This window comes from Crotalus tigris, unplaced genomic scaffold (assembly GCF_016545835.1).
Source record: "Crotalus tigris isolate CLP2741 ecotype Arizona unplaced genomic scaffold, ASM1654583v1 scf7180000017767.837487, whole genome shotgun sequence".
In the NCBI taxonomy this organism is placed as follows: domain Eukaryota; kingdom Metazoa; phylum Chordata; class Lepidosauria; order Squamata; family Viperidae; genus Crotalus; species Crotalus tigris.
In genome coordinates, this window is record NW_024096621.1 from 606,943 (window position 1) to 633,223 (window position 26,281).

Consider the following 26,281-nt stretch of genomic DNA (forward strand, 5'->3'; position numbering starts at 1 on the left):
TTACAACAGCACTGAAAAATGCCTTATTATTGTTTTTCACACCTGGCATCATTGCATCATCCTATGGTCATATGATCAAAATTTGAGGTGTTTGGCAACTGACTCTTATTTATGATGGTCTTGTGTCAACTTCTACGACCTTCTAACAAGCAAAGTAAATGGGGAAGCCAGACTCATTTAACAACTATGTTACTAACTTAACAACAGCAGTGATTCATTTAACAATTGTGGCAGGAAAGGTTATAAAATTTACTTTATAACTGTCTCATTTAGCAACAGAAATTTTGGGCTCAATTATCGTAAATTGAGGACTACCTGTAAATATTTTCTGATTAATGTATATAAGCAAAACAACTTTTTATAAACTGCAAACAAAAAACATTTCCAATTATCCTGTTATAACTGCATTACTGAGATAGCATTACAATAGATGTTCATCTAATTGTATTAAAGAGACCATAAAATACATATAGCTAAATCTAACTGGATACTGTTGTTCATATTATTCACCCCTTATTATATTTGGTCATATACACCCTGCTTGATACCAAGTCTATCTTTGCATTACAAATATACACACATTATTCAAACTTAGATTCAAATAGTACTTAGTAAGTTCTCACACACAAAAAAACATGCAAGATTAGATAAATGCATCAACATGGGAGGAAGACTCGTCTTTGGTCATTATACTGGAATATGAGAGAGCTGTCCAAAGACTTGGACACAGATACATGCATGTATGTACACATATATCAAGATGGAAAACTAGTATCTGCTAATTGATCAGATCAATATATGATCTCCAGCCATGTTTTCAGAGATGTCAGGTTAAGGGTCAATACCAGAATCCCAATATAGTTCCCTACATAGACTGCAGTATAGTTTGCATGGTTCCATACAAAACTATGGTTATATATGCAAAACTGGATTCAACTCTTCTTTGAAGTCAGATTTTTACTGATGAATTTTCATAGGACAACATACATTTATTGAAAAAGATGTTTTCTTTACTAAAAGAAGAAAGGTTCTGTGGCACCTACCTCCTGCCACGTCTTCGGGTCCATCGTAGGATTTATCAATGGCAGCCCTGAAACTCTCGTTACATCCCCTACCACGGACCATGTGAGGCCTAGGCCTGTAGAATGGAAGCTCATTCTTTTTTACTTCAGCAACAGCTGTCTGGAGACTTTCTAGGGAACTTGACTTTTTTAATCCCAGGGTGGGGCCAATATCCTTACTAGGAGATTCTAAAGAAAGAAAATAATAGAAAAATATTCAAACTACCTAAAGCTGTAACAAAGCTACTTACTTGTCCAAGTTTTAAAGCAGAACTGCAATTAGTACAGCATTATATAGTAATACTATATCTTGAGCTTACATAACTGGAAGTCACCTTTTGTTAATAATTATGCAGAACTATGAAGACTAGTAAATTAGATGTTAATCTCCTAGGCAGAGAACACATAAACTATGAAAGCTGGAAGCATATTTAACTCAAAAATAGTACTACTATTTTAAAACTTGGAGGAATCAAAACAACAGGATCTAAAATTCTCCCAGGATTTTTTGTTTTTTTCCATACAATTTATTGTGTCTATTTTAATTCTTTAAATACAACCCACAAATAAACTAATAACATTATGAAAGAGACTAAAGGAAAAAAAGAAGTGAAGACTTAGAACTGGGTTCATAAATATCCATGGATTGGGGGAGGGGGTCAAGTGATAAAACTTGGGTCATAATATTACAATGTAAAGTTCATGACTACGTGAGGCATCACATCACAACTCAAGTACAGAGGAATATAGCTTTTCTCCTAAAGCTACTTTTTGCCTATAAGTGCAGTGAACAATGGATCAATAAATGTGCTGAAAAAAGATGTCACAGTCCAGAAACAGAAAAATAACATTAAGATGTGGAAAGAAAGGAGGCAGGATGGTGTGCAAAGAGACTCAGAGCAACACAATAGGGAAGGTTGCAGGGTGCAGAACTAGCGAATCATAATTAGCACACTTGAAGTTTCAAAGATTTTAGTGATGCAAAATAAAGAGAAGGATCATGGTGGGATATAGTGAGAAATGTGTGCAAGGAAAAAAGAGCATGCATAGGGAGATAAAAGGTGTGCTGGGAAGTGTTTTCAGTTTTGTTTTCATATGCACTAGCTGTGAAGTGGAAGAATGGTGGTAATGCTGAACATTTTTCCAGAGTAGCATTTTTCTTTTAATGCAGATCTTACAGATTACTATGCTTTTCTCTGAACATTATGGCAAAACATTAAAAAAAAAAACCCACAGAAAATGGTTCCTCTTTCTTCTCAGTCTACTATTTTCTTTTACTGCATGAACTACATAACCCAAGCAAACCTAGAAAAAGAACTCATTCAAATAAATTGGTATATAATGATGTTTCTAAATGGAAATTTATTAAGACTTTTCAAAAGTACAAGGCATGTAAGAAAATAAAGAGCTCAGTAAGTGATAGATGGTAAGTAAAGCAAGAATCTAAATGGTACATTATGATTTTTGATGGAGAAAAATCAATAAGATATTTGGATTAATCCAGTTGCTGTAAAAAAAAATTAAACAGGCAAAATAGCATGGTGGCCGCTGCTTAATAAAGAGCTTTGGATCCTTGAGAAAATGATAACTATTTAAATATAATACTAAATCTGGTGATGCCAAGTAATTAATGAAACCAAAAGAGAGAAAGGAAAAGAAAGGAAAAGGAGAGCAAGTATTGCCATCCATAATAAAGATCACTGACACAAAGAAATTTAACTCTGCTGTCCTCTGGCACTTTGAGGGCTTGTACACACAGACAAAAAAAGAGAGAAAATGAGAGAAACCAGTTTAAAGGGAACCTGGTTGCTAGGTCACAAAGTGCAAGCTTCCTTTGTTCATTAATTGCCATTGTGGAGACTACCATTATTGCCAAATTAGCAACTGAAGCTGAAATAGACTGTAAGCACTGCCCTCTGTGCAAGGTGAAGGTACTTAAAATTAATCAAGGCATGAGCCTCAGTGAGAGGTACAGCGGTGCCCATTTGAGGCTGAAAAGGAACAACAAAAAATAAGAGAAAAATCAGTGAAGAAGGCACAGCTAAAATGAAAGGTTTTCTGATCAGTATAGGAAAAAGGAAGGTTGCTTTCTAGTGAGATAACAACTTTGATTGCTAGCTTTCAACAAGAAAACCACTACCTGGCTCTAAATAGAGGATTCTCCTGTAGTGCTTAATCCATACTAGGCCTCAGTTTGAGGCTTGAATTCACAATTCTTAGGAAACACATTTCAGAGAAACATGGATGATAAAGCGATGATCCCTAACTAAGCAGAACATAAATGTACATGCATAAAATATATATGAACCCCGTATCATAAAATTATTCAATCCAAATAGGAAAAGAGGGTGAAAAAAGAAAACACAACTGCATCCTCTACTTTGTAATTCCTACTGCTAGGTACTGCTATAGTTGTCAAAAAAAGCAAGACGTCCTTGACTATATTTTTGTCACTGCAAGCTCACAAAACGGACATGAAGCTAGGTTAGAATTCTCTCCTTCCCCAACCTGCCCCACTGCAATAAGAGCCACAATAAAATCGTCTGTTCTTTAAGATCTTCTGAGCAGCTTGTCATTCTCTGCTATGGGATGCAAGATATCTTCTGAAAGTCTTGGACTGGAAAGAATGCATAGTTTTACCCCAGTTCAAAGTCTAAACTGATGGGGGGAGGAAACAGATTTGGTATGGATTGACCTCATTTTCAAACTGTATGGGGTGCCAATTTTTATTTGATTTTATTTGATTTGTTTGGGAGTTCAAGGAAGAATACATACGCTCACTTCTCCCATTTTTAACTATCATTATCAGCACCCTATGAAGATAGGGTAAGCAGAGAGATGGACCAGCCCCAAAATCATCCATTGCTGAAAGTGGACTAGATTAATCTAGTGCCCATTATACCACACTGCTCCCCATTTTGCAAGGCTTGGGCTTTGGTGTATGAAGATTAAACCGCTGCGTGGAATATACTAGTCCAGGAAGGAATTACCTCATTATTTTCCTCCCCCATTTAAATGTCTGTAATGTGTGTATTCAACATGATATTCTCCCTAAGACTTGTAAGAAAACAAAACAAAACAAGAACTACCTGCTTAGTTTGTCTTTGCCTTTAAATGGATCTGATCAAGTGGTAGTATCTATTATGGTGCTTTGTTACTCTGGAATAGATTAAATTAACAGCAGTTTTGTTTCATATACCAGTAGAGTTAAGTTGATAAAACTTGAGAGGAAAGTACAAAGACATATGGCATAAGCGTTGATATAGATGGATGCCGTATGTGTTACAATGACACTTGGGAGGATTAATTTCCATTAAAAGGATATACAATTTTTATCTTTGAAAATATAACTCAAGGATAATGCTGTTCTTGATGCAATCATTAGGGCAGATGGCTGTGATCAGGTATCTTAGATTCTACTGTCAATTCTTTTTGGCACTTTCTTGGATCTTACAGCTGGATAAAAAACCCAGGTGGATACAATCATTATAGCAATAGTGCTTAGACTTATATACTGCCCCATGGTGCTTTATAGCACTCTCTGGGTGGTTTTCAATGTCAGCATATTATAAAAAATCTTACTCCAGATATTCCACCCTTAGAAAATGTTCTACTTATGTCCATCCATGTGGCCATGTCATCTTATATATCATACTTAGCAACATATAGCTAATGAATCAGCACTTATAAGCACTTATGAGACTCTGAATGTGAAATACAATATGGATATGGAAAAAAAAGTAATTGCAAATATTTTTGTTGTATAAATGTTCAGTCTGATCAAAAGAGACAAATTAATTTAAATACTTCCTTCTTTTTAACCTCCCATATAGCAGCCTCCCCAGGTATTTTTTTAAAAGTGGGAAGAAAAGAGAAAAAATAACACCGTGATAGCATTTATTTAACAAGTAAATTCAGTTAAACACTTCATTAGTTCTTGCTAATGCATCTAAAATTAGAGAACACATTGAACAGGCTTATGTTCAGTTTATGGCCTAAGAGCATTTTATAGGGATCCTGTCAAAATATGGAGTGAAGTGGCAAAGATTAACAACACATTGTACTTGCTTGAATAAAAGTGAAGTTTGCCTCTCTCACCTCCTTGAATCCTACTATTTAAAACCAGCTAACATCATTTATTCAAAATTCTTACTGAGAACACACATTCTCTCCTAGAATAATGCAGAACATCTAGTTGCCTTTTTCCTTAGATAATATTCAATGATGGCGTACATGATTCTTACAGAGCACAATGCAGTTAGTGAAAGAAATGCACAATAATGCTAACACTTATTTCCTCTCTCTGCTCTTATTCTAAAATAGAGACAGATTACAGGGATAAAGAAAGAACAAGTTGGTCTTACTGACTTGTATGATTTTTTTTTTGTCTCAGAGAAAAAAGGAAATGCAAATCTCCACCTAGAATCCCTCTGTGTGAGAGATGGGCGATTCCAAAATATGAAAAACAAACAAAGAAGAAAGCAAACTCCCAATCTTGGTCCCTTGTTTGGTAAGTAAGACCAAACTCTGCTGCCTTTCAGCTCAGTCTCCCTTCATTCAACTAATTCTGATATGTCCAAATAAATACTTGCTAAAAAAGGAAGTGGCTTCCAAATGAGAGGGACGATGAGTAAAATTTGAAGAAACAGGAATATATCCTTGGTGAGGAACTAAAGTGCAAGGTAGTTAATGTCTAAGCAATTAAGCAGAACTAGAAAACTAGCAAGTATTAGAACTACTGATTACCTTATCTTACACAGTAATTTCTTTGTATACTCCAGCTAAGAGAAGATGCTTTTGGGAACCAATTCAGAGAAATGAATTTGTGTAAAACAGGTTACTTAAATATCCCAATATCAGAAGGATATAACAAGATTAGAGCCATTTCAGAAGAGAAAAGAATTGGGTAAATTGCCTGCAATATAGTTCCCTCACAAAAACGATAGATTCTTCCTCATAAAATGTAGTCAGTTGGTAAAACTATACAAAATATGGGCGATGATGCATATTTATGGACAAGTCTACCCTAGTCAGGTATACAGAAGGCCTTTTAATTTAAAATATTAATTGTAAGTTAGCATACTGCAAAGTAAAGCAGCCAGCCTCAAAAATTCTGCATGTTACCAATAAAGTCACTCCAGACACATACGCCCCAAGAGTATTATTAGAAGATAGCACGGTGGATGACTAAATTCTATGTTTTGTGTGCAAATGTCCCCATGCCTTTGATGAAAAAAAAACAACAAAGGTAAAATGAGGTAATGTAGAACATTCTGGGAGTCTAGAGGGAATGAAGCACAGCCTTCCGCTAAATGGGTATTCGCATCCATCATGGCAACTGTTTTGAGCAGAGAGGAGGGGGTCCATAACACATATTCAACATTCCAAATGTGTCCCAGCTCAAAAAGGTTAGGAAGACTACACAACTCACCCAGTAAGTCATGTGTGTGCTTACAGAGGGACCAGAATTTAAATAATATAGAAAAAATAAATACTGTTCTTATCACATAAAATAAAAATCCCTTCTGCTTATGTGGATAATCTAAGACTTCCTCCACTCATGATTGTCCTTTTAGAATTGGATATTATTTGTTTTGTATAGGTGAGCGTATATGTGTGCATGAGTATATGGTATTTTATGTATTTTATGTATATATAAACATTTTAATTGCTCAGAGATGGCTTAGGAACTCCTGTGATGATGTTCTAGAACTAAAAGGAAGAGGATCCATTTCCTCGCAAATCTGTAAACAGAAATTGGAAGGAAGATTTGTCCTATGAGATGGTGTGTTTTCTCGATTTGTAGAACTATTGGCAAAATGTCATATGAAAAACATACCTATTCGAAATGATTGTCTGAATAATATATAAATAATGCGATTGAATACTGAAGCTGATTTACATTTTAGAGGCTATACTTAATTTTGTTCTGTTTTCATGCAATGAATCCAATGATTTGAATAAAGGAGTTCAGGAGATGCTTATCATATCTGCAGATGAGGGGTGACTAATTGATTGTTAAAAATCCAGACAGAGTTGAGCAATGAGCTGACTATGATGTAATTAGACTTGGAGAAATATAAAATTCTACATTTGAATAGGAAAAATATAAGGCACAAGTATAGGATAGGGAAGACTGGTTCAGCATTTGTACATGTGAAATGATCTGGGTGTCCTTGTCAACCACAAGTGAAACATAAACCAGCAGGATGACACAGGCTACATATCAGGGTGATTTTTTTTAATTCAGGAACAGCCAGTAGAACAAGCTGCCATATTAATTGATTCATTTTCTTAAAACAGAGTCTGAATCATTACCCAGCAGTGAGGCTGTAGAGTTGGACTAAGGTGCTTTCCAGTTCTCTGGTATTGTGAAATGAAATTTTTTTAGTTAATTATGTTTCTGAATTTGTCTATTATTTTACAACCTTTGTATTGAAAGGTTATAGAGAAAATAAGTGCCCACCATGAGCAAGGCGCAAGAGCCAGTCTAAGGAAGGTTACATTCAGACTACAGTAACAGATTGTATTCCTTGTGAAGTTTCTAGGATACACAAATTTAGCAGACCTGGGTCAATTATTGAAGAAAGGGTTAATACTCTGCCCTTCTTAGCCTACGCCAAAGTACTGAAATGTGATCTCAGGATTATTTTGACAGCCTCAGCTATTGGACTGAAAAGTCTTGGAACTGGACAGTTTTCCTGGTCTTGAGAAAAAAAAATGTTCACATTTTCCTTTCATTTATGGGTATAAAATATAATGTTTAAAAGACGCATTTAGAGTCCTTTCCTTCCCTCTTTCCCCTATCTCATCATTACTCATCTACATTTGCAAGCATGATCTCTGCAGAGATACTATAAATTAGCTGGGACAGAGGGATTTCAATATTCATCACACACTTTAATTTGTGCTCCACCACTGAATAGTTATTACCAGCACTCCTGGTGTTATGGCCTTTTCAACACTGCTTCATTTAGAAAACATGTATGGAATTATGAAAGGCAAAAAAATACATTTTATACCCAAGTTATTTTATTCTCAATAATTACTGGTAATCATTATCTTTTAGTTGGGTTTTTGCCTTAAGCAAAGGATCCTAAACTGGAATTAGAAATAAAAGGTCTGAATAATATTATGTATGCCCCAAAAAAAGCAGAAGCTCAAAGAAGTCCAGAAAATTTGAAAAAAAACCCCTCAGATTAAAAACTCTCTATATATTTGAAAGTTTTACATACATCTGTTTGAATTACCTGGCCTCTGCACTAGGACTGTGTGAATTAACTAGCATTCCCTATGACTATTTCTACTTTAGTCAGCCTAGAAAAATAAACCTGTAAAGTCATTCTCACTGGGGAGGATGTTCTGGAGGGAAGAAGACAAAATGAAAGTTTTTTCCACTGACATTTTAATATTTAATATTTATTTTCATCTGTTCCCAACCATAGCTTAAACTGAGACACTCAATGTGATCACCAAGTGCTCCCTTTAGACCTACATTTCTGAGATCTCCCTTTCAAAGCATGGAAATGTATTTTCATATGAATCACCAACATGATTCCCTTGGGTGTACAGGAACCATTATATTGTTTTGGAAGGGACCTTTTGTTTTTAACAATAGATATGTTCTCAAGATAAGAGAATATCATGGATGACCGCAAAAACATCAGCAAACGGATAAGCAAACAAATCACCCTAGAATAATCATTTACGGCACAAACAAAGGAGTCCCTGCAGATTTTACTCTGCTAGTCATTGTGATTCTAGGGGGTGGTGCTCATCATTGAGCCAGCACTGTCCAAAGACATTTCCACATTCATGTGGCCAGCATGATGTCATGGAGCACTGTTACCTTCCCATTGAAGTGGTACTTATTTATTTACTCACATTTGCATGCTTTCATTTTTTTCATTTTAAATTTTATCTAGGAAGGAAGGAAGCAAGGAAGGAAGGAAGGAAGGAAGGAAGGAAGGAAGGAAGGAAGGAAGGAAGGAAGGAAGGAAGGAAGGAAGGAAGGAAGGAAGGAAGGAAGATGACCAGTAGCCAGGGGCATAGGTTCAGTTATAGTAGTCATGGTACAAATGTTGGAAGGTTAGGGATAAATAGTTTTTCAGTATGTCTATATGGTTGCAAAGAGTCAATGACAACTTGATGGCACATAATCAATCATTAATCAAGATAGGAGTTGTGAATTCACAAGAAAAGCATTTAAAGGTAGTCCTCAACATATTTTAGTAATTGCATCTAGAATTATGGCCATAAGTCATTGTGGTCATTAAGCAGGTCACTATGTGACTACATTGGATTTTATGATCTTTTTTGTGATGGTCGTTAATCAAACACTGCAATTGTTAAGCAAATGTGATGGTTGTTAATCAAATGCATTTTATCCAAGGGGCATTTTTTTGCTGGAAACTAGCAAAAACATGTCAAAATTTGCAATCATGTGACCATGGGACACATACAAATTGGCATAAAGACGAGCTGGTTGCCAAGTGCCCAAAATGTTAAACCATAAGGGGGGGCTGTCAGAATGTCAAAATTGGGTTGTAAGTACTTTCGGGGGGAAGAGTATAGTAACATAAAACTGTCACTAAGCAACTGGCCATTAAGCAAGACTATCTGTATTGAGTTTTCAATTATCTGGTTCCTAATTTCATGGAGCTGAATTGAAGTTGATAATTGTGCCTGTTATCCTGAATTTCTTGTTTAATACAGCAGTTGGAGTTGGCATACAAGGGCAAATATGTTTAGCCTCCAAAATTACTTCTGCTTCTACTAACTAGTTAGTAAATATAATCTCACCCTGACCAACAGAAACAGGATCTTGTGGGAGACTGAAATAGTTTACCAATGAAAGAAATATTGAAATTTATAAGTCTGAATTAAAAACATCTCATTGGCAGGCATAAATACTATACCGCTGAGGCCAAAAATACTAATATCATGAGATGAAACAAAAAATGTGAAGTTTATGATGGCTCCCATACAAGTTATACAATAAACCTCACTCTCTGCCTTCCAAAAGATAAACATAATAACAAGTTACCATCCATAGAGAAGAAAAAGGAAATTGGATATGATCATAAATGGGTGCTTTTTAGATCCTGCAGTTGTATAATCAACAACTAACATTGGATTACATCTGCTGTTTTTACAAAACAAATCCAAGCCAGAGAGACTGCAATTGTGATTGGAAAAAAGTAGTGATGTTAATAATGACATTTTCAATATTGAATAATAATAGCACTGATAGTCAAATGTAGGCTTGGCTCTTACTAACTTTGCTACCTGAATTATTGGTTGGTTTGGCTGAACAATTTAGATATTATAGTGAAACTTGTAAACGTGGCATTGTACTTTGCCTAATATTTCCATCTTTTTGTTGAATTACTACTTATAAATAGAAAACTGTATTCCTTAAAATATTATTTAATATACAATAATCTAATTCAATTCAATTTCCTACCAATTTTCTTAAAAATTGAATTTAAGTATTTATTTGAAATTACAGATAAATAGTTGTAAGATAAAGACAATTTCAAATTCTGGAGAAATTATTAAATGTATCACTACCACGTGGAAAATTACTGTAATTAAGATGAGGTTAAAAGAGCATGCATTTTTCCAGTTTAAAAGAAATGGAAATGTATCTCTTAACAAAGTAACAAAACAATTTTTGTTTCGGAATTGTGAAAGTATTAAAACAAAACAAATACTGCTGTGTCTCAATCTGATCAATGAATCATGTTCCCCCAGGCATTTATGTACATGTTTTATTGGGGTTCCCTCCCCTGCAGCAATTCTAATTTAAGATGTTCTCTCTATTGTTGCCATGGGCAACTCAAGAACACAAAGCAAGATAAAGCCCTACTAATAAAGCAGTTTTTTACAGCATTTCAACCCTTGCTTACAAGTAAAGTTAAAATTTAAACTTTTTATATATAGGATCTGGAAGAGGTCAGGTTATGACTGCCTGTAATAAAAAATAAATCAATATGGCAGCATATCTGAAGAAACTGGCAAACTAAACAAACAATTCATCCAAATCCACTTGGACCTGAATGAAGAGAACATAAAGTACAATGTTTATTCTGCTTGCCCTTTATCATTCAAGAGATTACACTGCTTGAATCCCCACAGTCTGACATCAGGTGAGATACTAATATTTGCTGGCCAAGGTACAATTAAACAGCATGTCAAAGCCAAGCCATTAACCTGTTCATAAATTTACTTGTACATGGACCTTTTACAAATGTCCTGAAGAGTGAGGTGGTGTCCCAGTTCTCAGACTCTATTCAAAGTGCCCAAGACTGAACTTTAACGCATGGCACAGAGAAGAATGAGAGACACCATAACAACTGTTCCAGTGATTTTCACACGTCAATCCAATAATAACTTTACTTGGCACTTTCTCAATGCAGAGACTCAGACAAGATGGAGACGGAGAGTCCTGAGTCTGGAATATGTGGAGATGTGCTGAGAGCTCGAGTGATCAACTCATCTTTCCAACACTCACCTCACAGCAAGACCTTCAGACCAGTCTTATGCTTTCCCCAGAAATGCACCTTTTTCTAATGAAGTGGATTACTAGTTCACTTTCTTTAACATCTCATTTGGTCAGATGATGAAATGGTTTTTGACCAATAACATCAGAAGCCACACTTTATAATGAGGGGAAAGGGGACCAAGGTGGAAAAGAACACATATATGTCCACCAGGTCAACAAAGGCTTTTCTGCAACCTACAAAGGCCCTGCCAAGTGTGGCACAGCTTTCAGTGACAAGTTGGAAATACTATGTGTCAAGTAAAAGAAACTGACATCAAGTTCTAAGCATCACACTCTAAGAAGGGATTAGAAAACAGATTGTGCCTATGAACTGCTTTCAAGCAAAACAGGAGAAAAGCCATCAGGTTTTGAGAAATGGCTAACTCCAAAGCAAAATGGACCACAAAACCCAGAGTGAATTTGACAAGGGTTCCAGTCACCAATGCAGGCAAAGTGGCAGCATAGTGAAACCTGCTCCAGCTTTGATAGGGCACACATGCTTCAGGCTTGCATAAGCAATGCAGAGGACAAATTCTACGAAAATTGTGAGAGATGACTACTTTTATGGCTCTAGTCCTCTGTCAAAACCATCTGCATAAGAATTTTATTTATTATATATTATTCAGTCAGTGTTTATTTACTACTGACCATAATTCATGAGGAAGGTCATTATTCAAGATTCCTTGCATTAGATGTTACTAGCTTCTAACGTTGTTAGTATCTACTTAAATTAAGGCAATTAAAATTTATCTTCCCTTCCACATTTAAATCCTGCTATAAGGATTCTCCATCTGTTTTCAAATTTGTATAAAGTCATGAATGTGGAATGACAGCTAGCTGTTCCCATTGTTCCCATTGTTCCCAAGAACCTGAATAAAATCTGTGGGAGAGAAGGTACATATAAGGAACATCTGAATGCTTTTTCTTTTAATTGGCCAAACCTAGATTACTTCTTGATAATATAAGGTTTAGGCAGTGGGTATTCTACCTAAGGCACCTTCATAGGATGAAACTAAACTAACGTAATCTCACTGAGATTATTAATCTCACTGAGATTATTATTAAACTCCATATGAGAGAAGGTATTTGAGCCAAACCTGGAAGGTTCTTAAGCCTTGTCTACAGTTCTGTGTACAAATTCAGATCCATGTAAATATCTTAAGGGCAAAAACACTGAAAAGCTGGTTCAAACTTTCTTTATTTGACAGGAGTGTGTGTTAAGTGAAAATAATATTCAAAATTAGTAATGTATGAAAATAGTCTGGGCTAGGGATTGATAACAAGAGTAATAGATAGTCAAGGAAAATGAAGAACATACCCATAGATTATTGCATAACAACAACATTTATTATTGTTCATTTTCCCCTTTCCTGAACAATCACTTGAATTGACAAATATACTTTGTCAATACAGAATGTGTTTATGCTCCTTGGAATATCTGTGAAAATCCACTATGACAATGAGACTTTATGATTTGCTCTGTTTCAGAGGAAAGAGAAAGAACTGATTGTTCAAATGCTGCTTCTAACCAAACAGCTTTAGGATGGCAATGAGATTTTCTGCAAAATGTGGAAGCAGAAAATGACAATAGACTTGAATTATGGATGCATTTGCTGTGAAAATCTTTTAATCAGTGCAAGGAAATTGATATGCAAATATCCAAAAGTGATTAGTAGTTAAGAAAAATACATACAAAAGATTCTGGCTAAAAACAATATTAAAAACTGAACGTTAAGATGCTTGCTCAAGCTACACAAATGCAACAAAAGAGAAATTAAAATTAGTAATCTGGGTAGTATAAACTTTAAGGCATATACTAAAATTCTCATTGTCTTAACTTTTAACTGGCAAAATGGTGCATCATAAAGCAATAATTTTTGAATCAAGGTACCTCAAATTGGTTAATTTACAGAATGTGTCCAAAATCCAGGACTCCCAGTGAAATGAAATTTGTACTGCTTCAGTGCTACTGGCTGCTGCTTGGTTGGTGTGTCTGGTCATGCAATATTTCTTTTCAAAGTTCTGTAATAGTTTCCCAGTCAATCTCGCAAGCCCTTCCTCTCTCCCTCACCCAGCAGAAGCCATTTACTAGGAGGAAGGAGAGGAGAGGAGAGGAGAGGAGAGGAGAGGAGAGGAGAGGAGAGGAGAGGAGAGGAGAGGAGAGGAGAAGAGAGGAGAGGAAATTTCTGATGCACTCTGCTAGGTTCCCTCAAGGAAACTCAGTGGGGAAGCTGGCAGGAAGTCAGAAGACGCTTCTGCTCCCACTGCGTTTTTTGCCTGCCTTTGGACATTCTGTTTCTTTGTTTAGGTAAGGCATTGTTTCTGAAATGATGACCCAACAAGCACCGATTATGTAGTGGAAATATAAAATACAAAGAAATATTGATTAATAAAATTATCCAAAAGGCTATACATTTATTACAGACCCCTTTAAAACCTGAAAAAAATACAGCATTTGCTAGAAATATGGTCCTCTTTAATAAGCATTATTTTATATTTTATCCTTATTTAACAAAGTGACTGATACATATTCATTTTAAGGAATTCTACCTCACAGTTTAAGAAACTGAGCATCTATATACCCACATATAAATGTAAGCACAAATGTCTATGTGTCTTTATGTGTATGTATAACACAACAGATGCTATTGAAGAAAAACTGGTAAAACTGCTGAGCAAGATAGAAAGAAAACCTGAAAAATTGAAGGCCTCAAGAATATATCATTCAACATGGAGAGTATTGCTTTCCATTTTACTGTGATGTATTCATCTATTTTACACAGACTTTGTGTCCAGAATCTAATTGGCCAAAAATGTAACAATGCAAATACTACATAGAATACCTATTATTTAAATGATATATTATTAACATAATACAAGTATTTCAGGTACTATTAAGGAGACACTGATTTGAAAACCTCTATTTATTTTTCCAGAAAAACTGGAGTAGATCACAGCAATGTGGATCTGCAGATAAGCTTGATGGATTTAAATTAAGAATTTAAAGAATTCTTAAATTTTAAAGAATTTAAATTTAGAATTAAGTTTTCTTAATTCTGTCTGGTTTTCCTATATGTCACTTACTATGGACAGCCTGGGAAGACAATCAGCAGAATCAACATAAACTGATATTCATTGTTGCATATACCTGGGAAGCAGCTAAACATGGCCAAAGCAGCAGAAGGAGAAACGACCTTTGCTTGCTGGTCCTTTTCCAGCTTTTTCTCCCTTTCTTAAAAAAGGCAGTCAGAATCAACTCACTTGATCAAAAAAGAATACTGATTGGTGTGGGGCTGCAGCCCATTTGATGTCTTAAAAATGGTGAGTAGATGGAAAATTTGACTTCCACCTACCTTACCATTGCTTCATGGGAAGGTCACATTTGTCAGAAACTTTTTTGAACTGTAAATGGCAGGTGATTTACTATGAGAATTCTGAAATACTCATGATTGTTTCCTTCTCCTTCTTTATCCTCAGTCCTAAATTCTTGCTTTCCCTTCTCTGCTGTACATTTTAGATTATAAGCCAAGGACTGGAATAGACTGCCAAAATCGTCAGTCAACCTGGGTGTCTTTCTTAAGAAAATGAAATAAATGAGTAAATGAAGATTACTAGTAGATAAGTATTTCTTGCTCAATGTTGCCAGTAGTTGCAATATAATAAATATTATTAATAAATAAATAAGATTTTAAAAAAGATTTTAAAAAGTCTTATAATTAGAAACTGAGCATCAAATCAAATTAATATTTCTTTCTTGCAGAATAGTTTACAGCTGCGCCCAGAAATATTTTTGAACAATTTCATCTGTGCACCAGTTGGGTTTCTTCCTAGGGGCCTTCAGATAATCATTCATGCCCTAGTTACCATATGGTTGCCTACTGCAATGCACTCACACAGGGCTGCCCCTTAAGACCACTTGGAAATTTTAATTGGTACAAAATGCAGTGGCAGGGATAGGCATGCCTCAGTATACCCATGTAATACCTCTGCTTCATGAGCTGCAATGTTTACTTATGGATGTGATTCAAGCAGTGGTGGGATTCAGCCAGTTCGCATCACTTCAGCAGAACCGGTAGCTAATTTTTTGTTGCCCAGCCCCAGAATGGACTTCCGGAAGTGGCATCCACGCAGAGAACCGGTTGTTCCCATATTTGCATCCCACCACTGGATTCAAGGTATTAGTTGTTACTTATAGAGCTCTAATGGCATAGGGTATGGCTACTTGAGGGACCTCCTGTCTTGCATGGTATTTGCCTGGCAAGGTTGGTGCACCCTTTGTTCTTTTGGTTAAATGTCATCAGGACTCTGAAAGCAGGCCTTCTCTGCAATAGCACCGATCCTCTGGAATGAGGTTTTCAAATCACTCTGATGTTGCTCAGTAGAGCAGCGAAGACCTGGCTTTTCACCCAGGCCTTTGGATAGGAAGAGTGAGACCCCTCACTTTATTCTGGTCTGTCATACTTGCCATTCCTTAATTTTTTATTGATTTTATTGTAATTTATATGATTGCTGTGAATCACCCAGAGTTGTTGGGATTGGATGGCATAATAGTTTAACATATTATGGTTATAGTTGGTTTCACAGCCAGCCAGATGTTTAGACTGGATTTGGCAGTTTAATTCATCTATCAAGTCCTTCCCAAGGAGCTGGGATAGGCAGATGTTCTTGTCTAATGGTGTTATATGTATGGTTGCAGGATGTAAGCTGTTCCACATAAAGCTGCCTTTTGCAATTGACTGGTGATTTTTGTCAATGCTGATGGTATTCAAATAGTGTTACAAATGTTTTGGGATTGCACCCAAGGTGCTTATTACTATTGGTATTATCTCTGCTTTCTTTTGCCATATTGTTCAAGTTTGTTTGTTTTTTATTTTGTGGCTTTCTTCAGTATTTTTCATCTTCTATTGTGCTGCCTCCAGGTACTGCAACATTCACTATCCAGACTCCCCTCCCCCCACTTTCCTATCAACAATTGTACATCTGGGATGTTATGTAGCAGATGCTTGTCTTTTTGAATTCTAAAGTCCCAGAGCACTTTCATTTTCTATTACTTTGTCTATTTTGACAAAGAGGCTTAGTTAAAAAAATTCTCTTGGGTTCATTGAATCTTACTGCCAAGTAGAAAGGACAAGATTGAAACCTAAATATATAGTCTTATATCACTTTTAGAATTGTCTTTCTCCAAATTTCTCAGCTTCCAGTATGGAGAAGGAAAAATCCATTTATAGATGCAACATATGTATTAAACCAATTTGCACGTTAACTACTTAATGCAGTCCAAGTGATTTACAATATTAAAACGCTGAGCAAAATCTACCGTATCTTCGTTAATTACTCTCATTTACTAAAAACCAAAGGCTCTATTTAAAAAAGAACTGATTATGCAACCCTCTTAAATGCCAAAAAGATGAAGGCCATTTTGATCTTGAGGGGACAGGGTATTTTACTTGTATCTATTTAGTACAGCTTGAAAAATATGATGTCTTTCAGAGAAAAACCACAATGCATTCCCAAAGCAAATTTGTGCCTGAAGCCAGTGCTAGGTAACTATCAGATTCCTGGCAGGCATTAAGAAAACCTAGGCTATATTCCAATGGACAGATGGTTGGCTAGAGGTCTTTTCTCAAAGCCCAAATAGCTCATCAATAGACATGATTATTTTGATCAAGTCCATCCAGATAAGAAGAAAATGAAGCAAAACTGATAAATGTTCCAGAAAACCACAGACTATTCTCTCAAACACAGCATTAGCCACCTTACAGTATATTGTCCTTGACTACCGGTACATTCAAACTACATAAGACTCATAGTATCTAGTGCAAATTTCCAAAGTAGGTTACTTAAATGACAACATATTTTAGATGTCAAAATGTTAAATGCTGGGATTTGCTTCTCAGAATTTAAGGAGGGCTTGGAGAAATGTCAAAAAGCATACAAATATTTGTCCTGAATAGCTTGATTCTTCCTTGTGTAGAATCTTCCATGTATCTCTAGAATTTAATCACAATACTTTTTTCCCTAATGGGACCACATCAACATATCTGCCCATTCTTTTTTCCAGTGATTCTTTTGTTTTTCCTGAACACACTTGCCAAATAGTTCTCTTATTGAGAAGAACAGCCAACCTGGTATTTTTCACATGCTTTGGATTATGCTTTCCACAATCCACTTCCTACATCTCATGCTGTAGGGAACTGATGGAAACCATCATCCTCTGGGCACCATTCTGATTTAGGATACTCACACAATGCAATAGCAACCATAAGCTTGGATATTTTTCAAGAAGGAATTCATATTGAAAAAAAATACTTTGGGGTAATAGATTTACCGGTAATGAAAAACAAGTAGCACTTTTTATAAATATACAAAAATTAAAAAAAAGTTTGAAACTTCCATATTTGGAAGTCTTTTATATAGGTGAGGACTATAGAGAGAGTTTCATTTCATTTGCTAATTCACATACATTTACTCCTCTTACATTCCAATTTCCAATCTTGAATATATTATGATCATCACCAAATGGGGTGGTAAATACTATGTTGGTCTTGGCCGCCAATTGTTTGATCAACTGATGCTTTCATATAATATTTTAGTAAGAAAGGAAAAATATGATTTATACTGCTGCCCTTAATCATTCTCATGCCACATGCATCAGTTCCTGTTAGCAGTGAGAATGCTAACAGTCAATATAGACCAGAGGTGTCAAACTGGCGGATGTGTCATGCACAGGCCACGGCCACCCCAGCTCCGCAAAGGCAAAAAATGTCACGATACATCATGATACGTCACATGACGTGATTAAGATTGACACCCGTGATGTAGACACATGTTGTTCCATACATCACCAATACAAATCAAAGCTCAGTTATGCCTCAAGCATACTCTGATTATTCCGTGCAAACTAGGATGTTTAATCAAAGGATTACCTTGCAAGTCAAAATATTGCTGTCCATATCCCACAAACTAAAAGGCATATGCTATTGGAGGATCTTTTTTCATTTAAAAGTTTTGTACCCAAAGTAGAATAGTAATAATGGGAAAACACAGTCACTATGAAATCTCTCTGCCTTAAAGTAGCTGAATTCATTTAAATATATTTTCTTATAAGCTTCTAATACTTACTGGATTTGATTCATCACATTTTAAACAGGTTCATTTTAGCCTCTTCATTGCTATAATGTTTTTTCTTACAATGTATTGTTCAATGTGGCATCTGAGACTTAAGCATTACATGAACATCAATTCTGATGTATTTAATTCTTCAAGCAGGTCCTGTCCCCCTTTTGTAATCCACTCAATTATTCCTCTTTGAAAATTAAAATAAGCAGGTCACCTGATGTAAAATTAAATTCCTACACATATATATTCAATCCAACCTGAACTCAAATTGTTGAGATAAGCAATATCATTCAGATGAATACAAGAGTTTCACCTATAAGACAATGCCTTGAAATATTTTAAGGTGGAAAGTAAATGCTTTTTGGCTTCAAAAAAATATTTAAAAAATCCTGCCTAGACAGAATATTCATTGTGCAATTAGGATAAATGTATTTTGAAAACCATTTAAAATATGTTTCTCTCTTTCTTATGATCTTTTAAAGTTTCTTGCTTCAAATGCACATGAAACACCACACTCAGCTATTAATACTTTAAGAAGATGTTAAGTGCAATCAAGTTCTTTATCATTGTATACTGATAGCATCATCCTGTCAATTTCAGCACATGGGTGTGGTATATGGTTGATGGTGATAGTTTCAGACTTTCAACTGAATGCTTCTAGTTTAGCTTATATCTGTATTACCTTCAATTCCTATTGAAGAATTGAAATAATTCAGGTGTTGATGGTTTTAATAATATTTCCATTGTTAAACTTTTTAGGATTTTAAGACTCTTCTTATTTTTCTTATGTTTCTCTTGGTTACACTGGCTTTGACTTCCACATGTCTAATGTTATTTGCTTGTAAGATGTTCAGATATTTGTTACTATTTTCTACTACAAGGCTTCTCAATTTGCTTCCATCTGGCATTTCAATTCCAAAACTTTTGACTGGTTTTCCTTTGTTTACAACAAATGATGTATGCTTACTTAACTGAAAATCCATGGCACTGTCATTGCTATAAATGTTGACTATATAAAGTAATACTTCAGTTTCTAATTGTAATTTTCCATGTAGTTTCAGGACATCCATATACAGGAGATGAGAAAGCTTATTGAGCTTCAATATATGATATCCATGGCATGTTTTATTTAAAATAATTGATAATGGGATAAATAATATTAATAGCAATGCTAAGAAGGAATAATTATTATTATATAAATAATATATGTTAATATATTAATAATATACACATCAATGAATATCAACCACAATAAAATAAGATAAAATGGAGTAAAATAAAATAGAATGGATAAAATAGAGTGAGATAAAATACTGTAAGGTAATATCAAATACAAAGAAATAAAATGGGTGGTAACATATGGAACAGTTTGTATTCCAATGAATGCATCTCCTTTAAGTAGCAGTATAAATGCACAACTGTTCTCAACATTTCTATATCAAATCAGCGGATTATAGAAAAGTTTGATGGAATTTGAATAAAAATTTGGATTCATTTCTTGCTTGTAAACAAGCAAGCTAAATTATACTGATATATCTATAATATTTTTGCAAGACTATATAGACAAATTTAATTTAGTGATACTTGATATTCTAGTTCTCTTTTCTAATGCATATGAAGTACCTGAGGAAATTTATGATGGAAGCCAGGAATTCTTTCATGGAATAAGTTGGTGGACAGTTTACAGTGCAGAGAAGGTAAAGGCAATATCAGTGATATAGGCAGAATAAGAGAAGCATTATTTACATTAACTCTTTCATATAAACTACATAACCAATATTCTATAAGTGTGATGACCCACAATACAATCCCCAACCTACAGAAATTACACAAATTCTCATGCAATATAGAAAAGAAAGATGTATATGGATTTTCATAAGCATATTGAACCAAATATGAAAAAAAAATATTCTTTTACATTGTTGAAGGCTGCGACATGTAACAAATTCAGGTGGCTCTCCGACATTGATTCATAAAGCAAATAAAAGAATAATAAGCTGAAAGAATATGAATGTGAAAAAAATATTTGATCTTTTTGGGGAAACTAATGTATTGCAGAGAAAACAGCATCAGGAGTTCTATTCACAAGTAGTTACTTTTCCACATATGGGAAGCACAGGGAAGAAAAGGGAGAAAGGCTATGTGGGAGTTACAGATATAATGGCAACACCACAGACCTACAATGGAACCTAGAGATAAAACTCTGGTATTGTTATTTGTAAAGCTGAATAGTTTTAAATAGTCAATCCTTTCAGTTTGCATCCTAATTAGCATATAAAAGTACCTTGCCAATTCTCCTCTCTATCCTCTTAGGTATACACTAGGAAGGTAGCTGCATTATCTGGGAATAATTCCAGCTTCATTAAAACCAAGGCATCAGAGGCTTCAGCAAAGCCCCTTACAGAAGTGCTTCAGGAGCAGCAAAGCTTAGCATTTGGGTGGAAAGGATTAAGGAAAATTAGGAACTCATCAATGATTACAGGTTTCTTTAGAGGCATGGAACAACTTGCAACATTTCTCAGTGATAACTGCCTACTCTTCAGGTCTCTATGGAAGTATGGGTTCCACCTTCTGTACATCTGCTGACCTCTCAACAAGGCTATGGAGAAGCCTGGTGCTAAGGGACCCACAACTATTAAAAACAACTTTCCAAATTTTCACTTTGTTGTTGTTACCATTTTGCTTTTATGTAAACAGGTTCTGAAGTAGTGCAAAATAATTTTCGCTGTTCCCTTTCTCATAATTTTTCTTCTGGGTTTTAAAATCATCATGTTCTTAAGGGTTTTTTCCTCTAATATTATCTTCCGGAAGGAATGAATAAGATTTTTTCACATTAAGGTCTTTCTGAATCAGAAGATCAGTCTAGAAATAAATAAAATACTTTTTCTTTATTAAGCTCTGATCATCTGGAAAACTTGGATATATATGTTTCATATGATGCAATTTTCTACTCATACCTTTGTGTAAGATACATGTACACCATATATGGTTTTCAAAACTTAAAAGGTATTTTGTCTTGCTTTTACCTAATACACACAGACACATTTCCTAAATAGTATACCAAATTTGTTAGTATACTATATTTCTTGCAACAGATGACAGAAAATGTTGTTTCATGTTGCTTGGATAATAATTCATAGATATGCTGATTTTCTGAGAATATTTATATGATATCTCAATAATTTTAGCAAAATGAGGATTAACTAGCTCATCATGAACAGAAATATATATTTATTCCAACCAAGGTCTTTACTAATTTTTAATATTAAAGATCTGTACTCCTAGATCATACAATGTTATACAAATTAAAACAAAACAAAACAAAACAAAAACAGCTTTTATAAGGTGTAGATGTGGTCAAACCAAATAACATCCATGGACAGTTGCTACTTATTATCTGATACAAATTTGAAAATTGTAGTAGGCAACTACATATTCATATCCTGCATAACCATCTTTCCCTACCAGAACATTTCTGTATAGTGTTCAGCGTATTCTTAGTTTTCTGTATTTGTCAGATGAGATATAAATTGATATATGTGTAGATATGCAGAAAACCAGTTTAATGTAGGGGATAAAGTGCTGAACCTAATGGGAAGAGGTAAGTTTGACATGTATAGGACAAATGGATCCCTCTAGGCCAGAGTTTCTCACCCTTAACAACTTTAAGGTGAGTGGACTTCAGCTCCCAGAATTCCCCAGCCAACGATGCTGAAGTTGAAGTCCACTTATCTTAAAGTTGCTAAGGTTGAGAAACACTGCACTAGGCAAATGAGGTAAGAAAATACTTTAAGAAAGAGAGAGGAAATAATGAAGGAAACAAAGAATAGTGGAATAGGTTAGCAGATTATAACAGAACCACGAAGCAAGGTTGTAAGCAATCATGAAGCAAGGTTGTTAGCCTTAGGGTTGAGCTAAAGCTTATGAACCTAGCACACCAAACAAACAACCTGAGTCCAAACTCTAGAAGGAAAGGTTCAAATGATTTCAGAGTAAAGATTACACGTGACTCAAAGGTTCTGAGGCAGTATAAGGCTGGGATAATTCTGAATCAAAAGAAACTTTGTGATAAGGATGACAAACATTTTTCAGATGGAGGTCTACAACTTTAGAGAGGCTAAGGAAAAATTGGGCTGGCTCAAAAAATAATAATTTAAAGAATTCATAGCTGTACTGTTTTTATACCATTACAAAAAGAATTAAACAACTGATCATCTGATCAGTCGCTACATCAAAATTTCACAAATTGACTATAAGCGGCGTAATCACCAGCTTGCCAAAATTATTCATTGGAAACTCTGCAAGAAGTTTGGATTTGAATGTAGCAAAAATCAGTGGGACAATCAGGTTCAGAAATTTTTGAAAACTGAGTGGATTAAAACCTAAATAGACAGTCACCTTGTTCATAACATGCCTAATACTGTATAACGGTCATTGAAAAGAAGAAAATCTGGATCATCAATGTTGCTATAATGGCTGATGCTAGGATTTAGGAAAAAACAATTGCAGAAACATATAAAATACTGGTACTTGCAGATCTCAACTGAATGTTTGTGGGAAAAGAAAAAGATTGTACCAATCATGTTTTGAGCCCTTGGAGCAGTATCTAAAAGGATTCCTTTATATTTGGAAAATTTGAATTTATATGATTGATCACTGTAATTTTACAAGAAACTCCCCTGTGTGGAACAGCCTCTATCCTCAGATGCTACCTTAATTATTAGGTCCTTGATTAGAATTTGAATTACTAAGTTTCTACCAGTCTTTAACTGTGAAGATTACTACTACTGTTATTACTACTACTAATTGGACAAAGAATTGAATAAGATCACAAGATTATGGAAATATTATGGAATAGATTGGCCTTGATGGTCCCAGTGGTTAACAGCACACTAGATGCCATACCCCAAAAAATGGATATCACTTAAAAAATCTGCTCATTAACAAAATTTCCCTTCTGTCAATTACAAAAAGGCACATGGTTTGGATCCACACGCATACTATTCTAACACATTATCACATCCTAGGTTCTTCAGAAGAACCTGGTGCATATGAAGGCCAACAACAGTTAAAGATCTGGCAGCTGTGATTTCACATTGTTGTATGAATAATAATATCTGACCTCCTTTACATGCACGATTTGAAGCTGTATGGAAAAACACCATCTGAAATCAAAAAGCTGCTCAACACTGTCCATATATACAGTGAAGACATTGCAATGGAGTTGGATTATACAAATGTGCCACCCTCACCATTAATGGGGAGGGTGGATAACGAATGTGAAGAAATCAAGATGTCCTATAGAAACAACATCAAGAGTCTCGATGAAGACAATCATTGAAAACACCTTCAGACTGACAACATCAAGCTCACTGAAGTTACAAAGAAGGTTAGAAGTGAATATATCACAAGAGTGAAGATCTTGAAGTGCAAACTCAATGGGAGAAATACCACCAAGGCAATTAATACCTGGGCAACTTCAGTCATTAGAGACAGTGCTGGAATAGTAGACTGGACTCAAGCAGAACTAAAAGACTTGGAGTCGAAGACCAGAAAAATAATGTCAATGAATCATTCCCTTCATCCATGCAGCAATTAATTGAACTGAATTGAATACTTTATTTGGCCAAGCATGATTAGACACACAAGGGATTTGTCTCTGGTACAGACGTTCTCAGTGTACATGTAAAGCAACAGAATAATAATAATCATAACAATACCAATAAAAGAGGGGAGTAAAGAAGATAAGGATAAATGATAATACTAGGATCCAAGGTATCTTCTTGTGGCCTGACTATTAGTGATCCCTCTATTAAACCACCTCATTTTGACCTGCCTTGCTGTGTCTGGTCGAAATTGAACAGAATTAGATGTGATACTGGAGTGATACTACAACACAGGAAGTCTTTGAGAAGAGATTGGACAGCCATTTGTCTGAAATGGTATAGAGTTTCCTGCCTGAGCAGGGGGTTGGACTAGATGACCTCCAAGGTCCTTCCATCATCATCATCATAATCAAGAAGTGCCTCTGCCCCGTATTACTTTCAAGGGAAAGATTCCCCTTGTTGCAATTGTGATGCTGAAATGCAAAGTATTAAATATATTGTGAAAGATTGCCCATAATGTGTGTCTCTGGTTCCTTAGAACATCTGCACACAGCAATGCCAGAGGCGATCACCTGGACAGTTGAACTAGACATCCAATTATGAGGCCACTGCTATAACACATAGATATTTTATATATAATTACGTGGGCTTTGTTTATATGCTTACTTCTCTTCTATCATGTTTTCATTATGCATTAAATAATAATAATAACAACAACTGCTACATGGGTAAATATATATAGACATTAGACAGCACTATGAGAATTAGGTATTCAGCAGAGTGATGATGGCACGAGGGGAAAACCTGTCCCTGTGTCTAGTTGTTTTGGCATGCAATGCTCTATAGCGCCATCCCAAGGGGAGCAGTTGAAACAGTTTATGTTTCATTGATACACTCTACTTACCAAGGAAAATTGGTGGGCATGGAATGTTGCAAGTACATCAGATAACTGAAGAAGAAAAAAGGACACTGGAAGAATACCTGAAGGACAGTGAAGAAGATTTATTGGCGCTGGTATACCATGTAGGCTTACTGAGGACCCGAGAGATCAAACTGGCCTATAAGAAAAACCAAATGAAGAATAGAAAAGAGACAGAGCAAGGAAAATATTATATGGCCAGTACAGCAAAATAGATAAACAATAGCTAACAGCAGGAAAGTTGGAGAAAGAGACAAGGGTTAAATCTGGCTGCACAAGATCAAGCCTTAAGAATAAATGCATACAAAACCAGAATTGATAAGACAGCAAGAGATAGCAAATGACACCTCTGCAAGGAAGCTGAAGAAACAGTAAGTCACATCGTTAGCCGCTGTAAGAAGATTGCACAGACTTATTACATGAAAAAATAGCAATAATGATACATCAGAATGTCTGCAACAAACACCATCTGCCTGCAAGCTAGAATCTTGAAAACAGGACATATAGTGACTTAATAAATGACTTTTACAAATACAATTGAAACATAAACCTATCAGAAAAGATATATGTGGAAGTTATTGTTATTTGTGTAAACACAAGAAAAATGTTTAGATCCAACCTTGTATGTATTGAAAATATTAAGAACTAAATTCGTTTAACGTTGACAAAGGAGAATACTACTGGAAGAAGAGAAGATCAAAGAAATATATCATTAACTAATATATTGATTATGGAATTATAGAAATTAATTATTATTGATTGTTTTTAAATATATGAACCCAGACAACACGCTGTTTATTAAGCACTCAAGATTGCTATTGTAAAAAATCAATAAAATATTTTTTTAAAAAAAGAACTGGTGGGACTACAAACTAGACAAAATAATAGAAAACGAAGAACTGTTCAATATTACAACAGATGCCCCCAACAGACAAGTAGCTGATACATAACTCCCCAGATTTAGTAATTGAGAAAGAGGAAAAAAGTCTGGATAGTGGATGTTGCAGTATCTAGAGAAAGCAGAAGAGAA

General features: G+C 35.2%; 1 protein-coding gene across 4 annotated transcripts in view; it reads right to left on the minus strand.

Moving 5' to 3' along the window:
• PARD3B (par-3 family cell polarity regulator beta) overlaps positions 1-26,281 on the minus strand; it is a 461,004-nt gene that overhangs the window by 251,738 nt on the left and 182,985 nt on the right. For all 4 annotated transcript variants that reach the window (XM_039341567.1, XM_039341566.1, XM_039341568.1 and 1 more), the window contains exon 15: positions 1,044-1,250. In XM_039341567.1, coding sequence (XP_039197501.1) covers positions 1,044-1,250 — 207 coding nt within the window. The remainder of the gene's footprint in view (positions 1-1,043; positions 1,251-26,281) is intronic.